Source organism: Lagenorhynchus albirostris, chromosome 2 (assembly GCF_949774975.1).
Source record: "Lagenorhynchus albirostris chromosome 2, mLagAlb1.1, whole genome shotgun sequence".
Classification (NCBI taxonomy): Eukaryota; Metazoa; Chordata; class Mammalia; order Artiodactyla; family Delphinidae; genus Lagenorhynchus; species Lagenorhynchus albirostris.
Window position 1 is genome coordinate 151,749,162 of NC_083096.1, and position 24,010 is coordinate 151,773,171.

At 36.9% G+C, this 24,010-nt stretch overlaps 1 protein-coding gene across 1 annotated transcript in view; it reads right to left on the minus strand.

Annotated features, from left to right (window-relative positions):
* LOC132514880 (phosphopantothenate--cysteine ligase) overlaps nt 1-24,010 on the minus strand; it is a 179,319-nt gene that overhangs the window by 100,505 nt on the left and 54,804 nt on the right. The window contains exons 9-10 of the mRNA XM_060140355.1: nt 22,415-22,530; nt 19,932-20,030 (exon numbers count right to left, since the gene is read on the minus strand). Coding sequence (XP_059996338.1) covers nt 19,932-20,030; nt 22,415-22,530 — 215 coding nt within the window. The remainder of the gene's footprint in view (nt 1-19,931; nt 20,031-22,414; nt 22,531-24,010) is intronic.

A 24,010-nucleotide genomic window follows, 5' to 3' on the forward strand; every position in this document is an offset into this window, starting at 1 on the left:
AAATGAAAGCACAACATACTAAAACATACGGGATGCAAAGAAAGCAGTACTAAGGGGGAATTTTATAGCTACAGACACTTATATTAAAGAACAAGAGTGACTTCAAATCAACAACCTAACTTTACAATTTAAGAAACTAGAAAAAGAACAACACACTACATGCAAAGGTAGCAAATAGAAACAATAAAGGTTAGAGCAGAGCTAAACAAAACAGAGAACAGAAAAACCTAGAAAATCAGTGAAACCAAAAGTTTGTTCTTTGAAAATATCAACAAAATTGACAAAACTTTAGCTGGAATAACTAAGGAAAAAAGAGAGAAGATTCAAATTACTAAAATAAGAATTGAAAGTGGGGACATTACTACTGATTCTACAGAAATAAAAAGGATTATAAGAGAGTACTCTGAACAACTGTACATCAACAAACTGTATAACCTACATGCAATGGAAAAATTCCTAGCAAAACAAAACCAAAAATGACTGAATCATGAAGAAATAGAAAATTTGAATAGACCTATAACTAGCAAGGACATTGAATTAGTAATCAAAAATCTCCTATACAAAGAGAAGCCCTGGATCTGATGGCTTTACTGGTGAATTCTACAAATTATTTGAAGAAGAACTAATACCAATCCTTCTCAAACTTTCCCCAAAACTTGAAAGGGAAGAAACACTTCCTAAGTCATCCTATGAAGGCAGCATTAACCTTATCCAAAGGCAGGCAAAGACACTACAAGAAAAGAAAACGACAGGCTACTATCCCTGATGAGCATTGATGCAAAAATCCTCAACAAAATACTAGCAAAACAAATTTAACACTGTATTAGAAAGATTATATACCATGACCAAATCAGGTTTGCTCCTAGAATGCAAAGATGGTTCAACATAGGAATACTGATCAATGTAATACAACACATTAACACAATAAAGGGAAAAAAAAACATAATCATCTCAACTGATGCTGCAAAAGCATTTGACAAAATTCAGTACCCTTTCACGATTAAAAAGCACTCCACAAATTAGGAATAGAAGGAAACTACCTGAACATAATAAAATATATATGAAAAAACCCACAGTGAACATGATACTCAATGGTGAAAAGACTGAAGGCTTTTCCTCTAAGATCAGGAACAAGGTGAGGATGTCTGCTTTCACCACTTCTATTCAACATAGTACTGGAATCAGCCTGAGCAATTTAGCAAGAAAAAAAAAAAAGGAATCCAAATTGGAAAGGAAAGAGTAAAATTATCTCTGTTTGCAGATAATCTTATGTGTAGAAAACCTTAAAGATTCCACAAACTGTTAGAAATAATAAATTAATTCAACCAAGTAGCAGGATACAACTGCAACACACAAAAATAAGTTGCACTTCTATACACTAACAGTGAACAATCTGAAAAGGAAATTACAAAAACAGTTCCATTTATAGTAGCATCAAAAAGCATAAAATACTTAGGAATTAACTTAACCAAAGAGGCGAAAGACTTACACAATGAAAACTACAAAACACTGCTGAAAGAAATGGTAGAAGACATAAATAAAAACACATCCCATGTTCATGGATTGAAAGACTTAACAATTTATTGACTGGAGCCATATTAATATGCCAAATGTTATTGACCAGAGACGTATCAATACGTTTTTAGAGAGTGATACAATTAGCATCACCATGGAAGTTGTTAGAGCTTAAAATTGATCAAGCATTCATTATACAGCTTATGATTGTCGTTATCATTCACATTTTGCTCCATTAGGTTTTTGTTCCAACCTTGTGTATATTATAAACGCAAGTTTATTACTGTAAAATTTTTGAAAAGGACACATCATGAAATTCTGAGTGAAGAAGAATTTTTTGGTGAATTTTATGCAGATACTGTCTCTGATTGTCCAAGCGACATATATACTAGTGTCTCAGAAGATGATAGTTCTTCAGAATACAGTTTTGATTCAGACGATGTGAATATTAGATCAACAAAAAGACTAAAAACCTTAGTGACTGACTCTGATACGGAAAGTGAAAATGAAACTCATGGTGCTGGAGAATGCTCCTTTGATTCTACAGAAGAGTGGACTGAAGACAACATTTCACGAAAATTAGAAGACTTTACAGGTGTGTCAGATGTAACTATTGAATGTAATAACCTGCAAAGTGTTAGGGAAATAAGAGAATTAATTTTTGGTAACAATTTTTTTGAGTTGGTCACTTCTCAAACAAAATTGAATCACCAACAGAATAAAAAATCATATAAAAAGTATAAGACTTTAAAATAGACTGATGTAACCAATGATGTGAAGAAGTTCTTGGATTAATAATTTTGATGGGACCAAAAAAGAAAGTCACACTGGAAAAAATATTGGTCGACTGATCCTTTACTCGAAATACCAAAGATTATGACAAGAAAAAGGTTTGAACAGATTATGACAAGAAGAAGGTTTGAACAAATAATGACATTTTTTCACTTTAAAGATAACTTGGAAACTCCACTTCCTGTAGACAGAATTTCAAAAGCTAAACCTCTTTTGGATTATTTTCTACCAAAATTTCAATCGATCTATATACCCAAACAAGAGCTATCACCTGAGGAGGCTATGATAAAGTGGAGAGGACGACTCAGATTCAAAACTTATAATCCCGGAAAACTTACAAAATATGGAATTTTGGTCAGGATGGTTAGAGAAAGTGAAACTGGATACATATGCAACCTTGAGATTTACATCGTTGAAGGAAAGAAACTGCAAGAAACAATATTATTGCTCCTACAACCTTATCTTGGTTCATGGCACCATATTTACCAAGACAATTATTACAACAGTGTGTCCACATCTGAAATATTGCTGAAAAATAAAACCAGAGTTTGTGGGACTATAAGAGAGAATCATGGTCTACCAAACCAATTAAAGTTGAAATCTAAAAATCTACAGAGGGGAGAAATGACATTCTTAGAGAAGGGAGAAGTGATTCTTCTTATATGGAAAGACAAGAGGCTAGTCTGCATGGTGGCAACTATTCATGATGCCTCCATAGCACCTACAGGAAAGGAAGACAGGAGGACTGGCCATCAGAACACTAAGCCCACTTGTACACTGGAGTATAATGAATATGTGAAAGGAGTTAATCGATCCGATCAATATCTGGCAAACCTCAAAATCCTTTGGAAAATTCGAAAATGGTATAAGAAAGTGGGTTTCTATTTGAGTAATTGCAGTTTATTCAATGCTTTTTAAATTTATTGTAGCCTTAAGGCACAGAATAAAATGACTTACAAGCAATTTTTGTTAGCCGTAGCTAGAGAATGGTCAGTAGGGTAACTGACCATTCTGGTGAATGTAGTGGTAGTCCCACCCTGGTCCCTCTTGTGGCATTTCTACAAGAGCCCCCTGCAGAGATTCACCTTGTCAACTGTCAGTTAAATAAAGGAATATATTCTAGAAGAAATGTCCCACAGGACTAAAAAAAAAAAAAAAAAGCTGTCAGAAAGTGTAGAGTCTGCTTTTCCAGGGGAAAGCGCAGTGAAACACAGTGTATTTGTAATAGATCTTCTGTTCCCCTGCACAGAGGTACCTACTATACTGCCTATCACACTCTAACAAAATATTAGAATCCTTGAGTAAGACATGTACAAAGTTTCAAATAAATACATTAAGTGCAAGAAAAGTTGTTGAATCGGATGAATGGATAAAGAAGATGTGGCACATATATACAATGGAATATTACTCAGCCATAAAAAGAAACGAAATTGAGCTATTTGTAATGAGGTGGATAGACCTAGAGTCTGTCATACAGAGGGAAGTAAGTCAGAAAGAGAAAGACAAATACTGTACGCTAACACATATATATGGAATTTAAGAAAAAAAAATGTCATGAAGAACCTAGGGTTTTTCAGAACCCTTCAAGCATATTTTAAAGGAAGAGGTCTTGATCTTGGAATGTTTTCAAATATTTCCTCCATGAACGAGAATCCCGGACCTCTCTCTTTCCAATCAGAACTTATTGCTTCTGCATTTGCAGATTATGAAGAACAGAAAAACTCCTTCCCCAATTACCTCAAAGTCTGAATGTTTCTTCTGAGTGCAGGTAAAACTCATCCCTTTGTTCCCAGCATCTATCTAAACATACAACTCAGTCATAAAGTCATAAAGAGGTTTTGAAAAAAAAAAAGTTGTTGATATTTACTCAAATGTGGGTGTTTCAATATTCACTTACACAACAAATTACCAGACACAAGCATCAGTATCTGCAAAAATCCCCCAGTCAGTAATGTGTTAATATTGTTAAGATGTTATTGCTACCCAAAGTGATCTACAGATTCAGTGCAATCTTTGCAGAAATAAAAAAAAAAACCCATCCTAAAATTCATATGGAATCTCAAGGGATGACAAATAGCCAAAACTACCTTGAAAAAGAACAAAGCTGATGGACTCCCACTTCCTGATTTTAAAACTTACCACAAAGCTACAGCAGTCAAAACTGTGTTACTGGCATAAAGACAGACAAATAGACCAAAGGAATAGAACACAGAGACCAGAAATAAACTTTTGCTTATATGATCAAGTGATTTTTGATAAGTGTGCCAAGACCATTCAATGGGAAAAGGACAGTCTTTTCAACAAATGATGCTGGAATAACTGGACATTCACATACCAAAGAATGAAGTTGGACCCTTATCTAACAGCATATATATAAAGTAACTCAAATTTATCAAAGCCTTAAATCTAAGACCCAAAACTCTAAAACTCATAGAAGAAAACATAGGGGAAAAATTTTGCAACATTTTCTTAAATATGACAGTGATTTCTTAGATATGACATCAAAGGCATAGGCAACAAAAGAAGAAATAGACAAACTGGACTTCATGAAAACAATTTTTTTTGTGCATCAAAGGATACTTTATAATAAATAAATAAATATTAAAAAAGGATACTTTAACAGAGTGAAAGGCAATCTATGGAATGGGAAAAATACTTGTAAATTATATATCTGATAAAGGATTAATATAAGTAGAACATATAGAGAATTCTTAAAACTCACCAACATAAAAACAAACAATCTGATTAAAAAATGGGCAAAGGACATGAATAGATACTTCTCAAATGAAGACATATGAATGGTCAATAAGCACATAAAAAAATGCTCAACATCACTAATGATTACGGAAATGCAAACCAAGACCACAGTGAGATACCACATCCCACACCCATTAGGATAGCTAACATCAAATAAAATATAAAATAACAAGTGTTGATGAGGATGTGGCGAAACTGGAACACTTGTGCACTGTGGGTGGGAATGTAAAGTGGTGCAGTCATTGTGGAAAATAGTATGGTGGTTCCTCGCAAAATTAAACAGAATTATGATATAATCCAGCAATTCCACATCTAGGTATATACCCAAAAGCAGCGGTCCACAACCTTTTTGGCACCAGGGACCAGTTGCGTGGATGAAAATTTTCCCACGGACAGGGGTCAGGGGGGATGGTTTAGGCCGTAATGTGAGTGATGGAGAGAGATGCAGAGCGGCAGATGAAGTTTTGTTCATTCGCCCACCACTCACCTCCTGCTATTAGGCCTGGTTCCTAACAGACCGCGGACTGGTACTGGTCTGCAGCCCAGGGGTGGAGACCCCTGCCCAAAAGGATTGAAAACAGGGACTTGAACAGATGCTTGTATACTCATGTTCATAGTAGCATTATTCACAGTGGCTGAAACATGAAAGCAACCCAAGTATCCAAAGATAAATGAATAGATAAATAAAATGTGGTATATGCATACAATGGAATATTATCCACCCTAAAAAAGGAAGGGGATTCTAATATATGCTACAACATAGATGAAATTTGAAGACATTATTCTAACTGAAATAAGAAAGTCACAAAAGGACAAATAGTGTATGATTCCACTTATATGAGGTATTTAGAGTAGTCAAAATCATAGAGAAAGAAAGTAGAATGGTGGCTGCCTAGGCTGTGAGGGAAGGGCAAAATAAGGAGGTACTGTTTAATGGGTATAGAGTTTCAGTTTTGCAAGATGAAGTGAGTTCTACAGGTGGATGGTGGTGATGGTTGAATAACAATATGAATGTGCTTAATATCACTGAACTGGATGCTTAAAAATCATTAACTTGGTAAATTATCTGTTATGTGTATTTTATTACAGTAAAAAAAATTGAAAAAAAATAAGTAAAACAAAGACATTTGCAGACAAACAAAACCAGAGAGTTTATCACTAGCAGATCTGCACTAGAAGAAATGTTAATCATGTTCTTCAGGATGAAAAAGTATGGAACCAGATGGAAACGTGGATTTGGACAAAGTAATGATGAGCTCTAGAAATGGCCAATCAGCATACAAAAAGACACTTAATATCATTAGTCATTCAGGAAATGCAAATCAAAACTATACTGAGGTTACAGGCTCTTTCTTGGGGCTAATGGTGGACTCTGGGAGGGCTCATGCCAAGAAGTACTTGCCAAAACTTTGGCTGCCAGTGTCCTTGGCCCTGAGATGAGCCATAATCACCCCACCACCTCTGCAGGAGACCCTCCAACACTAGCAGCTGTGTGGCTGACAGGGTCTTGGTGCTCTGGCCGGCTGTCAGGCCTGAGCCTCTGAGTTGGGAGAGCGGAGGTCAGGACACTGGGCCACCAGAGGCCTCCTGGCCCCACGTAATACCAGTTGGCAAGAGACTCCCAGAGATCTCAGTCTCAACGCTATGACCCAGCAAGTTCCAGTGCTGGACACCCCATGACAAACAACTAGCAAGACAGGAACACAACCCTACCCATTAGCAGAGAGGCAGCCTACAATCATAATAAGGCCACAAACACCCCAAAACAAACCACCAGATGTGGACCTGCCTACCAGAAAGACAAGATCCAGCCTTATCCACCAGAACACAGGCACTAGTCCCCTCCACCAGGAAGCCTACACAACCCACTGAACCAACCTTAGCCACTGGGGACAGACACCAAAAACAACGGGAACTACGAACCTGCAGCCTGCAAAAAGGAGACCCTAAACACAGTAAGATAAGCAAAATGAGGAGACAGAAAAAAAACACAGCAGATGAAGTAACAAGATAAAAACCCACCAGACCTAACAAATGAAGAGGAAATAGGCAGTCTATCTGAAAAAGAATTCAGAATAATGATAGTAAAGATGATCCAAAATCTTGGAAATAGAATGGAGAAAATGCAAGAAACATGTAACAAGGACCTAGAAGAACTAAAGAGGAAACAATCAATGATAAACAACACAATAAATGAAATTAAAAATTCTCTAGAAGGGATCAATAGCAGAATAACTGAGGCAGAAGAACAGATAAGTGACCTGGAAGATAAAATAGTGGAAATAACTACTTCAGAGAAGAATAAAGAAAAAAGAATGAAAAGAACTGAGGACAGTCTCAGAGACCTCTGAGAAAACATTAAATGCAACAACATTCAAATTATAGGGGTCCCAGAAGAAGAAGAGAAAAAGAAAGGGACTGAGAAAATATTTCAAGAGATTATAGTTGAAAACTTCCTTAATATGGAAAAGGAAATAGTTAATCAACTCCAGGAAGCACAGAGAGTCCCATACGGATAAATCCAAGGAGAAACACGCCAAGACACATATTAATCAAACTGTCAAAAATTAAATAGAAAGAAAAAATATTAAAAGCAGCAAGGGAAAAACAACAAATAACACACAAGGGAATCCCCATATGGTTAACAGCTGATCTTTCAGCAGAAGCTCTGCAAGCCAGAAGGCCCTGACAAGACATATTTAAAGTGATGAAGGAGAAAAATCTACAACCAAGATTACTCTACCAAGTATGTCAAGTATGTCATTCAGATTTGATGGAGAAATTAAAAACTTTATAGACAATAAAAAGCTGAGAGAGTTCAGCACCACCAAAAAAGCTTTACAACAAATGCTAAAGGAATTTCTCTAGGCAAGAAACACAAGAGAAGGAAAAGACCTACAATAACAAACCCAAAACTATTAAGAAAATGGGAATAGGAACATACATATCAATAATTACCTTAAATGTAAATAGATTAAATGCTCCCACCAAGAGACAAAGACTGGCTGAATGGATACAAAAACAAGACCCATATATATGCTGTCTACAAGAGACCCACTTCAGACCAAGGGACACATACAGACTGAAAGTGAGGGGATGAAAAAACATATTCCATGCAAATGGAAACCAAAAGAAAGCTGGAGTAACAATTCTCATATCAGACAAAATAGACTTTAAAATAAAGACTATTACAAGAGACAAAGAAGGACACTACATAATGATCAAGGGATCGATCCAAGAAGAAGATTTAAGAATTGTAAATATTTATGCACCCAACATAGGAGCACCTCAATACATAAGGCAAATACTAAAAGCCATAAAAGGGGAAATCAACAGTAACACATTCATACTAAGGGACTTTAACACCCCACTTTCACCAACGGACAGATCATCCAAAATGAAAATAAATAAGGAAACACAAGCTTAAAATGATACATTAAACAAGATGGACTTAATTGATATTTATAGGAAATTCCATCCAAAAACAACACATTTTTCTCAAGTGCTCATGGAATATTCTCCAGGATAGATCGTATCTTGGGTCACAAAAAAGCCTTGGGAAATTTAAGAAAATTGAAATTGTATCAAGTATCTTTTCCGACCACAATGCTATGAGACTAGATACCAATTTCAGGAAAAGGTCTGTAAAAAATACAAACACATGCAGGCTAAACAATACACTACTTAATAACGAAGTGATCACTGAAGAAATCAAAGAGAAAATAAAAAAATACCTAGAAACAAATGACAATGGAGACACGATGACCCAAAACCTATGGGATGCAGCAAAAGCAGTTCTAAGAGGGAAGTTTATAGCAATACAATTCTAACTTAAGAAACAGGAAACATCTCAAATAAACAACCTAACCTTGCACCTAAAACAATTAGAGAAAGAAGAACAAAAAAACCCCGAAGGTAGCAGAAGGAAAGAAATCATAAAGCTCAAATCAGAAATAAATGAAAAAGAAATGATGGAAATGATAGCAAACATCAATAAAACTAAAAGCTGGTTCTTTGAGAAGATAAACAAAATTGATAAACCATTAGCCAGACTCATCAAGAAAAAAAGGGAGAAGACTAAAATCAATAGAATTAAAAATGAAAAAGCAGAAGTAACAACTGACACTGCAGAAATACAAAAGATCATGAGAGATTACTACAAGCAACTCTATGTCAATAAAATGGACAACCTGGAAGAAATGGACAAATTCATAGAAATGTACAACCTTCTGAGACTCAACCAGGAAAAAATACACAATACGAACAGACCAATCACAAGCACTGAAATTGAAACAGTGATTAAAAATCTTCCAACAAACAAAAGCCCAGGACCAGATGGCTTCACAGGTGAATTCTATCAAACATTTACAGAAGAGCTAACACATATCCTTCTCAAATTCTTCCAAAATATAGCAGAGGGAGGAACACTCCCAAACTCATTCTACGAGGTTACCATCACCCTGATACCAAAACCAGACAAGGATGTCACAAAGAAAAAAAACTACAGGCCAATATCACTGATGAACATAGATGCAAAAATCCCCAACAAAATGCTAGCAAACAGAATCCAACAGCACATTAAAAGGATCATACACCATGATCAAGTGGGGTTTATTCCAGAAATGCAAGGATTCTTCAATATACGCAAATCACTCAACGTGATACACCATATTAAAAAACTGAACCATACGATCATCTCAATAGATGCAGAGAAAGCTTTTGACAAAATTCAACACCCATTTATGATAAAAATCCAGTGGAAACTAGGCATAGAGGGAACTTTCCTCAATATAATAAAGGCCATATATGACAAACCCACAGCCAACATCATCCTCAATTGTGAAAAACTGAAAGCATTTCCACTAAGATCAGGAACAAGACAAGGTTGCCCACTCTCACCACTCTTATTCAACATAGTTTTGGAAGTTTTAGCCACAGCAATCAGAGAAGAAAAGGAAATAAAAGGAATCCAAATCGGAAAAGAAGAAGTAAAGCTGTCACTGTTTGCAGATGACATCATACTATACATAGAGAATCCTAAAATGCTACCAGAAAACTACTAGAGGTAATCAATGAATTTGGTAAAGTAGCAGGATACAAAATTAATGCACAGAAATCTCTTGCATTCCTATACACTAACGATGAAAAATCTGAAAGTGAAATTAAGAAAACGCTCCCATTTACCACTGCAATAAAAAGAATAAAATACCTAGGAATAAACCTACCTAAGGAGACAAAAGACCTGTATGCAGAGAATTATAAGACACTGATGAAAGAAATTAAAGATGACACAAATAGATGGAGAGATATACCATGTTCTTGGATTGGAAGAATCAACATTGTGAAAATGACTCTACTACCCAAAGCAATCTACAGATTCAATGCAATCCCTATTAAACTATCAATGGAATTTATCACAGAACTAGAACAAAAAATTTCTGTGGAAAAACAAAAGACCCCGAATAGCCAAAGCAATCTTGAGAGCAAAAAATGGAGCTGGAGGAATCAGGTTCCCTGACTTCAGACTATACTACAAAGCTACCGTAATTAAGACAGTATGGTACTGGCACAAAAACAGAAATATAGATCAATGGAACAGGATAGAAAGCCCAGAGATAAAGCCACGCACATATGGTCACCTTATCTTTGATAAAGTAGGTAGGAATGTACAGTGGAGAAAGGACAGCCTCTTCAATAAGTGCTGCCGGGAAAACTGGACAGGTACATGTAAAAGTATGAGATTAGAACAGTCCGTAACACCATACACAAAAATAAGCTCAAAATGGATGAAAGACCTAAATGTAAGGCCAGAAACTATCAAACTCTTAGAGGAAAACATAGGCAGAACACTCTATGACATAAATCACAGCAAGATCCTTTTGGTCCCACCTCCTAGAGAAATGGAAATAAAAATAAGAAAAGGGGACCTAATGAAACTTAAAAGCTTTTGCACTGCTGGTGGGAATGTAAATTCATACAGCCACTGTGGAGAACAGTATGGAGTTTCCTTAAAAAACTACAAATATCAATTTACATTCCCACCAACAGTGTAAGAGGGTTCCCTTTTCTCCACACCCTCTCCAGCATTTAGTGTTTCTAGATTTTTTGATGATGGCCATTCTGACTGGTGTGAGATGATATCTCATTGTAGTTTTGATTTGCATTTCTCTCATGATTAGTGATGTTGAGCATTCTTTCATGTGTTTGTTGGCACTCTGTATATCTTCTTTGGAGAAATGTCTATTTAGGTCTTCTGCCCATTTTTGGATTGGGTTGTTTGTTTTTTTGTTATTAAGCTGCATGAGCTGCTTATAAATTTTGGAGATCAATCCTTTGTCAGTTGCTTCATTTGCAAATATTTTCTCCCATTCTGAGGGTTGTCTTTTGGTCTTCTTTATGGTTTCCTTTGCTGCGCAAAAGCTTTTAAGTTTCATTAGGTCCCATTTGTTTACTCTTGTTTTTATTTCCATTTCTCTAGGAGGTGGGTCAAAAAGGACCTTGCTGTGATTTATGTCATAGAGTGTTCTGCCTATGTTGGTGGGAATGTAAATTGATACAGCCACTGTGGAGAACAGTATGGAGGTTCCTTAAAAAGCTACAAATAGAACTACCATATGACCCAGCAATCCCACTACTGGGCATATACCCTGAGAAAACCATAATTCAAAAAGAGTCTTGTACCAAAATGTTCATTGCAGCTCTATTTACAATAGCCCGGAGATGGAAACAACCTAAGTGTACATCATCGGATGAATGGATAAAGAAGATGTGGCACATATATACAATGGAATATTACTCAGCCATAAAAAGAGACGAAATTGAGCTATTTGTAATGAGGTGGATAGACCTAGAGTGTGTCATACAGAGTGAAGTAAGTCAGAAAGAGAGAGACAAATACCGTATGCTAACACATATATATGGAATTAAAAAAAAAAATGTCATGAAAAACCTAGGGGTGAAACAGGAATAAAGACACAGACTTACTAGAGAATGGACTTGAGGTTATGGGGAGGGGGAAGGGTAAACGGTGACAAAGCGATAAAGAGGCATGGACATATATACACTACCAAACGTAAGGTAAATAGCTAGTGGGAAGCAGCCGCATAGCACAGGGAGATCAGCTCGGTGCTTTGTGACCGCCTGGAGGGGTGGGATAGGGAGGGTGGGAGGGAGGGAGACGCAAGCGGGAAGAGATATGGGAATATATGTATGTATATAACTGATTCATTTTGTTGTGAAGCTGAAGCTAACATACCATTGTAAAGCAATTATACTCCAATAAAGATGTTAAAAAAAAAAAAAAAGAAATTGTAAACAGTTTAAAAAAAAAAAAAAAACTACAAATAGAACTACCATATGACCCAGCAATCCCACTACTGGGCATATACCCTGAGAAAACCATAATTCAAAAAGAGTCATGTACCAAAATGTTCATTGCAGCTCTATTTACAGTAGCCAGGAGATGGAAACAACCTAAGTGTCCATCACTGGATGAATGGATAAAGAAGATGTGGCACATATATACCATGGAATATTACTCAGCCATAAAAAGAAATGAAATTGAGCTATTTGTAGTGAGGTGGATGGATCTAGAGTCTGTCATACAGAGTGAAGTAAGTCAGAAAGAGAAAGACAAATACCGTATGCTAACACATATATATGGAATCTAAGAAAAAAAAATGTCATGAAGAACCTAGGGGTAAGATGGGAATAAAGACACAGACCTACTAGAGAATGGACTTGAGGATATGGGGAGGGGGAAGGGTACGCTGTGACAAAGTGAGAAAGTGGCATGGACATATATACACTACCAAACGTAAAATAGATAGCTAGTGGGAAGTAGCTGCATAGCACAGGGAGATCAGCTCGGTGGTTTGTGACCACCTAGAGGGGTGGGATAGGGATGGTGGGAGGCAGGTAGACGCAAGAGTGAAGAGATATGAGAATATATGTACATGTATAACTGATTAAGTTTGTTATAAAGCAGAAACTGTAAAGCAATTATACTCCAATAAAGATGTAAAAAAAAAAAAAAAGATTACTCTACCCAGCAAGGATCTCACTCAGATTCAGCAGAGAAATTAAAAACTTTACAGACAAGCAAAAGCTAAGAGAATTCAGCACCACCAAACCAGCTTTATAACGAATGCTAAAGGAACTTCTCTAGGCGGGAAACACAGAGAAGGAAAAGACCTACAATAACAAACCCAAAACAGTTAAGAAAATGGTAATAGGAACATACATATCGATAAACACCTTAAATGTAAATGGATTAAATGCTCCAACCAAAAGACATAGACTGGATGAATGGATACAAAAACAAGGCCCGTATATCTGCTGTCTACAAGAGACCCACTTCAGACCTAGGGACACATACAGACTGAAAGTGAGAGGATGGAAAAAGATATTCCATGCAAATGAAAAGCAAGAGAAAACTGGAGTAGCCACTTTCATATCCGACAAAATAGACTTTAAATTAAAGACTATCTTGAGAGACAAAGAAGGACACTGCATAATGATCAAGGGATCAATCCAAGAAGAAGATATAACAATTGTAGATACTTATGCACCCAACATAGGAGCTCCTCAATATATAAGGCAAATGCTAACAGCCATAAAAGGAGAAAATGAAAGTAACACAATAATAATAGGGGACTTTAACACCTCACTTTCACCAATGGACAGATTAACCAAAATGAAAATAGATAAAGAAACACAAGCTTTAAATGACACATTAAAGAAGATGGATTTAATTGAATTTAACAGGACATTCCAACCAAAAACAACAGAAAACACTTTCTTCTCAATTGCTCATGGAACATTCTCCACGATAGATCATATCATGGGACACAAGTAAAGCCTTGGTAAATTTAAGAAAACTGAAATCGTATCAAGTATCTTTTCTGACCAGAACGCTATGAGACAATTACAGGGAAAAAAGTGTAAAAAATACAAACACATGGAGGCTAAACAATATGCTACTAAATAACCAAGAGATCACTGAAGAAATCAAAGAGGAAATCAAAAAATACCTAGAAACAAATGACAATGAAAACATGACGACCCAAAACCTATGGGATGCAGCAAAAGCAGTTCTAAGAGGGAAGTTTATAGCAATACAATGCTACCTCAAGAAACAAGTAAATCTCAAATAAATAACAAAACCTTACACCTAAAGTAATTAGAGAAAGAACAAAAAACCCCCAAAGCTAGCAGAAGGAAAGAAATCATAAAGATCAGATCAGAAATAAATGAAAAAGAAATGAAGGAAACAATAGCAAACATCAATAAAACTAAAAGCTGGTTCTTTGAGAAGATAAACAAAATTGATAAACCATTAGTCAGACTAATCATGAAAAAAAGGGAGAAGATTCAAATCAATAGAATTAGAAATGAAAAAGAAGAAGTAACAACTGACACTGCAGAAATACAAAGGATCATGAGAGATTATTAGAAGCAACTGTATGCTAACAAAATGGACGACCTGGAAGAAATGTACAAATTCTTAGAAAAGCACAACCTTCCAAGAGTGAACCAGGAAGAAATAGAAAATACAAACAGACCAATCACAAGCACCGAAATTGAAACCGTAATTAAAAATATTCCAACAAACAAAAGTCCAGGACCAGATGGCTTCACAGGTAAATTTTATCAACCATTTACAGAAGAGCTAACACCCATCCTTCTCAAACTCTTCCAAAATATAGCATAGGGAGGAACACTCACAAACTCATTCTACAAGGTCACCACCATGGTACCAAAACCAAACAAATATGTCACAAAGAAAGAAAACCACAGGCCAATATCACTGATGAAGATAGATGCAAAAATCCTCAACAAAATACCAGCAAACCAAATCCAACAGTGCGTTAAAAGGATCATACACCATGATCAAGTGGGGTTTATCCCAGGAATGCGGGGATTCTTCAGTATATACAAATCAATCAATGTGATACGCCATATTTACAAATTGAAGGATAAAAACCATATGATCATCTCATTAGATGCGTAAAATCTTTCAACAAAATTCAACACCCATTTATGATAATAACCCTCCAGAAAGTAGGCATAGAGGGAACTTTCCTCAACATAATAAAGGCCATATATGACAAACCCACAGCCAACATTGTTCTCAATGGTGAAAAACTGAAACCATTTCCACTAAGATCAGGAACAAGACAGGTTGCCCACTCTCACCACTATTATTCAACATAGCTTTGGAAGTTTTAGCCACAGCAATTGGAGAAGAAAAAGAAATAATAGGAATCCAAATCGGAAAAGAAGTAAATCTGTCACTGTTTGCAGATGACATGATAATATACATAGAGAATCCTAAAGATGCTCCCAGAAAACTACTAGAACTAATCAACGAATTTGGTAAAGTAGCAGGATACAAAATTAATGTACAGAAATCTCTTGTATTCCTATACACTAATGATGAAAAATCTGAAAGAGAAATTAAGGAAACAATCCCATTTACCATGGCAACAAAAAGAATAAAATACCTAGGAATAAATCTACCAAAGGAGACAAAAGATCTGTATGCAGAAAACTATAAGACACAGATGAAAGAAAGTAAAGATGATACCAACAGATGGAGAGATATACCATGTTCTTGGATTGGAAGAATTAACATTGTTAAAATGACTATACTACCCAAAGCAATCTACAGATTCAATGGAATCCCTATCAAACTATCAATGGCATTTATCACAGAACTAGAACAAAAATTTTCACAATTTGTATGGAAACACAAAAGACCCTACGTAGCCAAAGCAATCTTGAGAAAGAAAAATGGAGTTGGAGGAATCAGGCTTCTTGACTTCAGACTATACTACAAAGCTACAGTAATCAAGGCAGTATGGTACTGGCACAAAAACAGAAAGATAGATCAATGGAACAGGATAGAAAGCCCAGAGATAAACCCATGCACTTATGGTCATCTTATCTTTGATAAAGGAGGCAAGAATATACAATGGAGAAAAGACAGCCTTTCAATAAGTGGTGCTGGGAAAACTGGACAGCTACATGCAGAAAAATGAAATTAGAACACTCCCTAACACCATACACAAAAATAAACTCAGAATGGATTAAAGACCTAAATGTAAGGCCAAACATAAAACTCTTAGAGGACCACATAGGAAGAACACTTCATGACATAAATCACAGCAAGATCCTTTTTGACCCACCTCCTAGAGAAATGGAAATAAAAACAAAAATAAACAAATGGGACCTAATGAAACTTAAAAGCTTTTGCACAGCAAAGGAAACCATAAACAAGACAAAAAGACAACCCTCAGAATGAGAGAAAATATTTGCAAATGAAGCAACTGACAAAGGATTAATCTATGAAATATACAAGGAGCTCATGCAGGTCAATATCAAAAAAACAAACAACCCAATCCAACAATGGGCAGAAGACCTAAATAGACATTTCTCCAGAGAAGATATACAGATTGCCAACAAACACATGAAAGAATGCTCAGCATCACCAATAATTTGAGTAATGCAAATCAAAACTACAATGAGGTATCACCTCACACCAGTCAGAATGGCCATTATCAAAAAAATCTACAAACAATAAATGCTCAAGAAGGTGTGGAGAAAAGGGAACCCTCCTACACTGTTGGTGGGAATGTAAGTGGATACAGCCCCTATGGAGAACAGTATGGATGTTCCTTAAAAAGTAAAAATAGAACTACCATATGACCCAGCAATCCCACTACTGGGCATATACCCTGAGAAAACCATAATTCAAAAAGAGTCATGTACCAAAATGTTCATTGCAGCTCTATTTACAATAGCCAGGACATGGAAGCAACCTAAGTGTCCATTATTGGATGAATGGATAAAGAAGATGTGGCAAATATACACAATGGAATATTACTCAGACATAAAAAGAAACGAGATTGAGTTATTTGTAGTGAGGTGGATGGACCTAGAATCTGTCATACAGAGTGACGTAAGTCAGAAAGAGAAAAACAAATACCGTATTCTAACACATATATATGGAATCTAAGAAAAAAAATGGTCATGAAGAACCTAGGGGCAGGACAGGAATAAAGACAGTGATGTAGAGAATGGACTTGAGGATATGGGGAGGGGGAAGGGTAAGCTGGGGTGAAGTAAGAGAGTGGCATGGACATATATACACTACCAAATGTAAAATAGATAGCTAGTGGGAAGCAGCCGCATAGCACAGGGAGATTAGCTTGGTGCTTTGTGACCACCTAGAGGGTAGGGATAGGGAGAGTGGAAGGGAGACGCAAGAGGGAGGAGATATAGGGATATAACTATATGCATAGCTGATTCACTTTGTTTTACAGCAGAAACTAACACAATGTAAAGCAATTATACTCCAATAAAGTTGTTAAAAAAAGAAAAATCTATACTGAGATACTACTTTATTATACCCACTAGGATAGCTATAATAAAAAAAAGACAAAATATAACAAATCCTGCTAAGGATGTGGAGAAATTGGAACACTCATACACTGCTGATGGGAATTGTTAAATCGTGGAGGTGCTTTGGAGAATAGTCTGGCAGTTCTACAAGAAGTTGAACATAGAATTTACATATGACCCAGCAATTCCACTCCTATGTACATACCCAAGGAAAATGAAAATGTGTTCACAGAAAAATTTGTACATGATTGTTAATAGCAGCATTATTCATTACAAAGTGGAAGACAGTCTGGCAGTTTCTTATAAAATTAAACATGTACTTGCTCTGTTATTCAGTAATTCCACTGCTAGGTATTCAACCAAGAGGGAAAAAAATCATACTGGCATGTGAATACTAGTAGCAGCTTTATTCATAATAGCTGAAAACAATCTGATTATCTATTAACCAGTGGATAAACAATGTATGGTATATCCATATATACAGGAATATTCCTCAGCCATTTAAAAATGAACCAGTGATATAGAAAACAACATCGATAAATCTCAAAAGTATTATAAGTGAAGGAAGCCAATAGAAAAGAGTATATATCAGATGATTCTATTTATTTGAAATTCTAGAAATGGTATGGTCATAGGAAGTGGCGGAGTGGGAGGCATTGATAGCAAAAGGGGAGGGAAAATTTTAGGCTAATGAATGTTTTCTTTCGTGATTGTAGTGGTTGTGGTTATACAGATGTATGCATTTGTCAAAGCTCATTGAACTCAACTCTTAAAATATGTATGTTTATATTGTATTAAATATTTCAATAAAGTTAATTTTATACAAGAAATATATTGATGTTAAATATAAACATTTGAAAAATGCTCAGTCTCACTATAAATAGATGATTGAAAATGAAAACTACACTGAGATACTCATTCTCACCTATCATTTAGTAAAAATACAGAAGTTTGACAATATACTCAGTTAGTGAAATTTTAGGAAACTAGCTTTCTCATACATTGCTGATGGAAGAGGAAAATGGTGCAATTTCCACTGAGTAGTATCTGGCAATATCGACCAAAATTACAGATCTAGCTACCCCCTAACCTCACAATCCCATTTCTGTGACTCTAACCTGTAGAAACACCTGTATAAATATGCAAAGGACTGGAAACAACCCAAGTGTCCATCAACAGGAGACTGGTTAAATGAATTATAGTACATCCACACAACAGAATGCTAGCTGCTCTGAAGAATCAGGAAGATCTCTTTGCATGATATAGAAGGATCTCCAGGAGGATTTTAGTTAAAAAGAAAGGAAGGAAGCTTGGAAAGAAGGAAGGAAGGGAGGGAGGGAGGGAGGAAGGAAGGAAGGGAGGAAGGGAGGGAAAGAAGGAAAGAAGGAAGGAAGGGAGAAAGGGAGGGAGGGAAGGGAAGAAGGAAGGAAGGGAGGGAGGGAAAGAAGGAAGGAAGAAAGGAAGGGAGGGAAAGGAAGGGAAGGGAAGGGAAGAGAAACTAAGAAAGGAGGAAATCTGAATAAATGTTCAAAATGCTTCTATTGGAATAAATACTGGAAGGATAAATAAGAAATTAATAAAAATAGTCACTAATAAGTCAACTTCTGTAAATTAGAGCAGCACCACTGGGTGCTCTGGGAAAATTTTTGGTAAAAGTTACTGAAGTCTTGCCTGGAAATTCCTTCTTTCCTTCCTTTCTTCTCTCCTTCCCACCCTCCCTTCCTCCCTTCCTTCCTACAAAATGCATTATTTATCTACAAGAGAGTTCTGGAAGACAAGAAGGGTACAGGCTCCTTGGGCGGGGAAACAATAAATCCGGTGGCTATAGTTCCTTGCTACCGAGGAGGTTGGGGGTATAGGGCCCAGAGAGTTACAGTAAAAACAAGCTCTGGTGAAGGAGATCCCTCAGCAACAGGGATGTCACTCATCTTACGTGTGTGAGAGGAAAGGCAAAGCAGTCTAGCTCCTTGAGCTGAATATCTGAAATCGCCCTCTCTACAACACACTGGCTCTTGCTTCCATCTGCCTTGTGTTTGATCACTTTGCCCACCCCTTCAGAGGCTGATCATTCTGAAAAGATTAGATGCTGTGCACACTGGAGCCTAAACCATATTAGTTCTCTATGATATGTGGTTCCAACTACCCACTCCCCTATCACTGGTTGATTCTGTAAGGCAACTTCATTTTGATGATTAAAAATGCCCAAGTTGGTTGTATCTTTGTAAGAGTCTTTTTTTCTTTAATGAAACCCATTATATTTTTCATATTAATTGTTCCCTGTGGCGAGGAAGTGAACAGAAACATATCCTCTGTACCCCAATTTCTTCCTCCATACTCCCTGGCAAAGCAATAGAAAAAGGCAGGCAAGAGGAGAATAGCAAATGCTCAGCGCCTATTGCTCTGGTGCACTCTTGTGCAACTCACTTCAAAATTAGAAGTCAGAAAGAACATAATTTTAACACCTCTACTTTCTGTTCAGCGCTCACCATTTTTCCAGGAGAGTGGTTTCCAAGTTGCTTATTCTCTTGAGATTCACAAATTTCTCCTTTAAGCCTTTCAACCTGAAATACAAAAGCATTTTAAATACAAAAGTGAGGTGGGGGGGCTTCCCTGGTGGCGCAGTGGTTGAGAGACCGCCTGCCGATGCAGGGGACACGGGTTCGTGCCCCGGTCCGGGAAGATCCCACATGCCGCGGAGCGGCTGGGCCCGTGGGCCATGGCCGCTGAGCCTGCACGTCCGGGGCCTGCGCTCCGCAACGGGAGAGGCCACAACAGGGAGAGGCCCGTGTACCGCAAAAAAAAAAAGTGATGGGGGATACTTTGTTTTAATATATGAATACATTCTTTGTGTAAAAAATTTAAACAACATATAGGTATATAGAGCAACAAGTGATCTTTTCCTTCACATAACTCTACCCCACAATCCCGTTTCCCTTTCCAGAAGTAATAATGTTTGGGATATACCTTTCCTGAACTTTATCTCACATGTATGTGTATGTTTGTGTATATATAAAACATAAACATATGTTTAACATACATTAAACATATTTTACCAGTATCAGATATACAAATTTACAGAGATTTAGACAACTTGAACAGTGTTTATTCATTCTTTCTTATGATTGCATTTAAAAAATTAGGCTAAAATATACATAACACAAAATTTACCATTTTAACCATTTTTAAAATTTTTTATTTATTTATTTTTGGCTGTGTTGGGTCTTCATTGCTGCGCGCAGGCTTTCTCTAGTTGCCGCGAACGGGGGGCTACTCTTCGCTGTGGTGAGCGGGATGCTCATTGCGGTGGCTTCTCTTGTTGCGGAGCACGGGTTCTAGGTGGGCGGGCTTTAGTAGTTGTGGCACGCGGGCTCAGTAGTTGTGGCTTGTGGGCTCTAGAGCGCAGGCTCAGTAGTTGTGGCGTACAGGCTTAGTTGCTCCGTGGCATGTGGGATCTTCCGGACCAGGTCTCGAACCTATGTCCCCCTGCATTGGCAGGCAGATTCTTAACCACTGAGCCACCAGGGAAGCCCCTCAACCATTTTTAAGCATACAGTTGAGTAGCACTAAACGCATTCCCATTACTGTGCAACCATCACCACCATCCGTCTCCATAATTCTTTTCATCTTGCAAAACTGAAACCCTACACCCATTAAACAATAACTCCTCATTATGCCCTCCCCCACAGCCCCTAGAAACCACCATTTTACTTTCTGGCTCTATGATTTCTGACTACTCTAGGTACCTCATATAAGTGGAATTATACACTATTTGTCTTTCCGTGACTCGTTTATTTCAATTAGCATAATGTCTTCAAGTTTCACCCATGTTGTAGCGTATTTCTTTTTAAAGTGGAATAATATTCCATTGTATGTGTACACCATATTTTGTTTATCCATTCATCTGTCAATGGATGCTTGGGTTGCTTCAACCTTTTGGCTATGAACATGAGTGAACAAATATATGTTCAAGTCCCTGCTTTCAATTCTTTTGGGTGTATACCCAGAAGCAGAATTGCTAGATCATATGGTAACTCTATGTTTACTTTTTATTTATTTTATTAATTTTTTTATTTTTTGCGGTATGTGGGCCTCTCACTGTTGTGGCCTCTCCCGTTGCGGAGCACAGGCTCCGGACGCGCAGGCTTAGCGGCCATGGCTCACGGGCCTAGCTGCTCCGCGGCATGTGGGATCTTCCCGGACCGGGGCACGAACCCGTGTCCCCTGCATCTGCAGGTGGACTCTCAACCACTGCGCCACCAGGGAAACCCCTATGTTTACTTTTTAAAGGAAGTCCCATACTGTTTTCTACAGTGGCTGTACCATTTTACATTCTTAACAACAATGCACAAAGGGTTCCAATTTCTCTACTTCCTCAACAACATTTGTTATTTTTTATTGTTTTGATAATAGCCATTCTAATGAATATTTATTCATTCTTGCAACAAAATTTCTTGAGCACTTATTATATGCCAGGCATTGTATTAGACACTAGAGATATGATTGTGAAATGAATATAATTAAAATTAAAGTGACACATAGTATATTTAGAACTTGGAAGTACATATTAAAAATCAATAAATTCCTAAGAAGAAATGATTCAAAAACATAACACAACTATGGGTTTAGTATTAATAATCTCAAACTTTGGTAAATGTGATCGGTATAAACTATTATCTAAATCCTTATTAAAAAGAAAAGATCCTAAACTGACACTATAGCAGTAACATTACTGTTCAGCATATGTAGTTAAAATGTATAAAATAGAAATACTGATAGAAAGCATCTAGGTCAAAGTACAGCTCTACCTGGGATGCTACAGCCACCAGAATCAGTCTTCACTAATGACCAATAAATGATGTATTGATACATCTAGCTTGCTTAGCTGCTGACTGTTACTATTCTATATACATTTCAATTAACTCTAAGAAAAAATTAAATAACTTACCTCTTCTCCAAGTACCTTTCTTTCTGAGTCAAGTGATCGAACTCGATTTCTTAAAGCCAGAATTTCCTCATCCAGTCTCTGATTATGTTCCTTTGCTTTCCGTAGGTCAACCGAGTCTAAAACAGGGAAAATGTAGTTGACTCAACTGGATCGAAGTTTTAATTTGGGGGCGTTAACTCTAAAAACTGAGGAAGTGCTGTTTCCTGTCATTCTTGTCAGTCCTACCGTGTCTCTGCATATGTGATTCTCCACAAAGAAGAGCTGCTAGACTCTCAAGTCCAGCCCTAGAATGTTCTACCAACTAATGAAACAGAACAGAATGTTTTTTATTTCTCATACCAGTCTAATGAGCTGGACTTTTTGAGTATAGGGTTTCCAGCAATAGAGATTCTTCCAGGACCTGGAATTTTAAAACAATTGAGCCTGCCTTCTAAAAGTGAAACCACTAAAAAAATCATCTTCCTGGTGGTCCTGTGGTCCTGTCTCTCTTACACACCTCATATATTCCTCACATATTCCTAGATACTTCTCTTGCACTCACCAACTGCAGGACCTCCATAGACAGCTGATGTAGGGAGCTAGGGGTAGTGAATGGACAGACTGTAAAGTGAAATCAAGTTGATTCATCAAAACCATCTTTCTCCTGTAGCACCTCTGCCTGTAGGCTACTCTCAGCTCAGCACCTCATGTTAAGACCTGCTCTTTCAAGCACTCATCAAAGTTTCAATAGTACAAACTTGTTGCCTGTAACTTTCCTGGATTTGCAGCTGTTTCTTTTTTCACTTATGTTTCTCCTATTTTTCTTTTGCTGCTTTAGTCTCCTTTGTTTTCCTTCTTCATTGCCTGTTCTGTTTTTGCTTGTATTTTTCTTTCTTCATTTTTTCTTTTGTTTCCCTTACTACCCTCTTTTTTTCCTTAGTGTGTAAATTTTTTTAACTTGAAAAATGCTGAAAACACATCAAAAAGAAAAAAAAAAGCATTCACAATCCATATACATATACGGAGGACAAGATTTGTTCTACCTTTTGCATATGCAATTTAAAAAAATTTAAACAATGCTATGCAACACTGTCTGCAACTTTACCACCTGTGAATACATCATGAATATCTTTACAGGACAACTCTTATAAAGTCACTTTCCATTTCTTATTTGGAACTATTTTTTAATTGAGGTATAATTTACATACAATATAATGTACATATCTTAAGTGTTCAATGAATTTTGACAATTTTATATACCCGTGAACTTCCTCTGAAAAAGATATAGAACATCTCCATCACCCCATAATGTTCCCTCAAATACTTTCCAGTCAGTTCTCCACTCCCACCCACCCCTACCACCACTTTCTGACTTCTGTCACATAGACTAGTTTTGCTCGTTCTTGGTTTTCATAGAAATAAAATCTTACAGTACACATATGTTTGTGTCAGGCTTCTTTCACTCAATATATACAGTATTTTTGGGATTCATCGGTGTTTTATCAATAATTTGTTCCTCTTGACTCTTTACTCCATCTTTCTTTTTTTTTTGCGGTACGCGGGCCTCTCACTGTAGTGGCCTCTCCCGTTGCGGAGCACAGCCTCCGGGCACGCAGG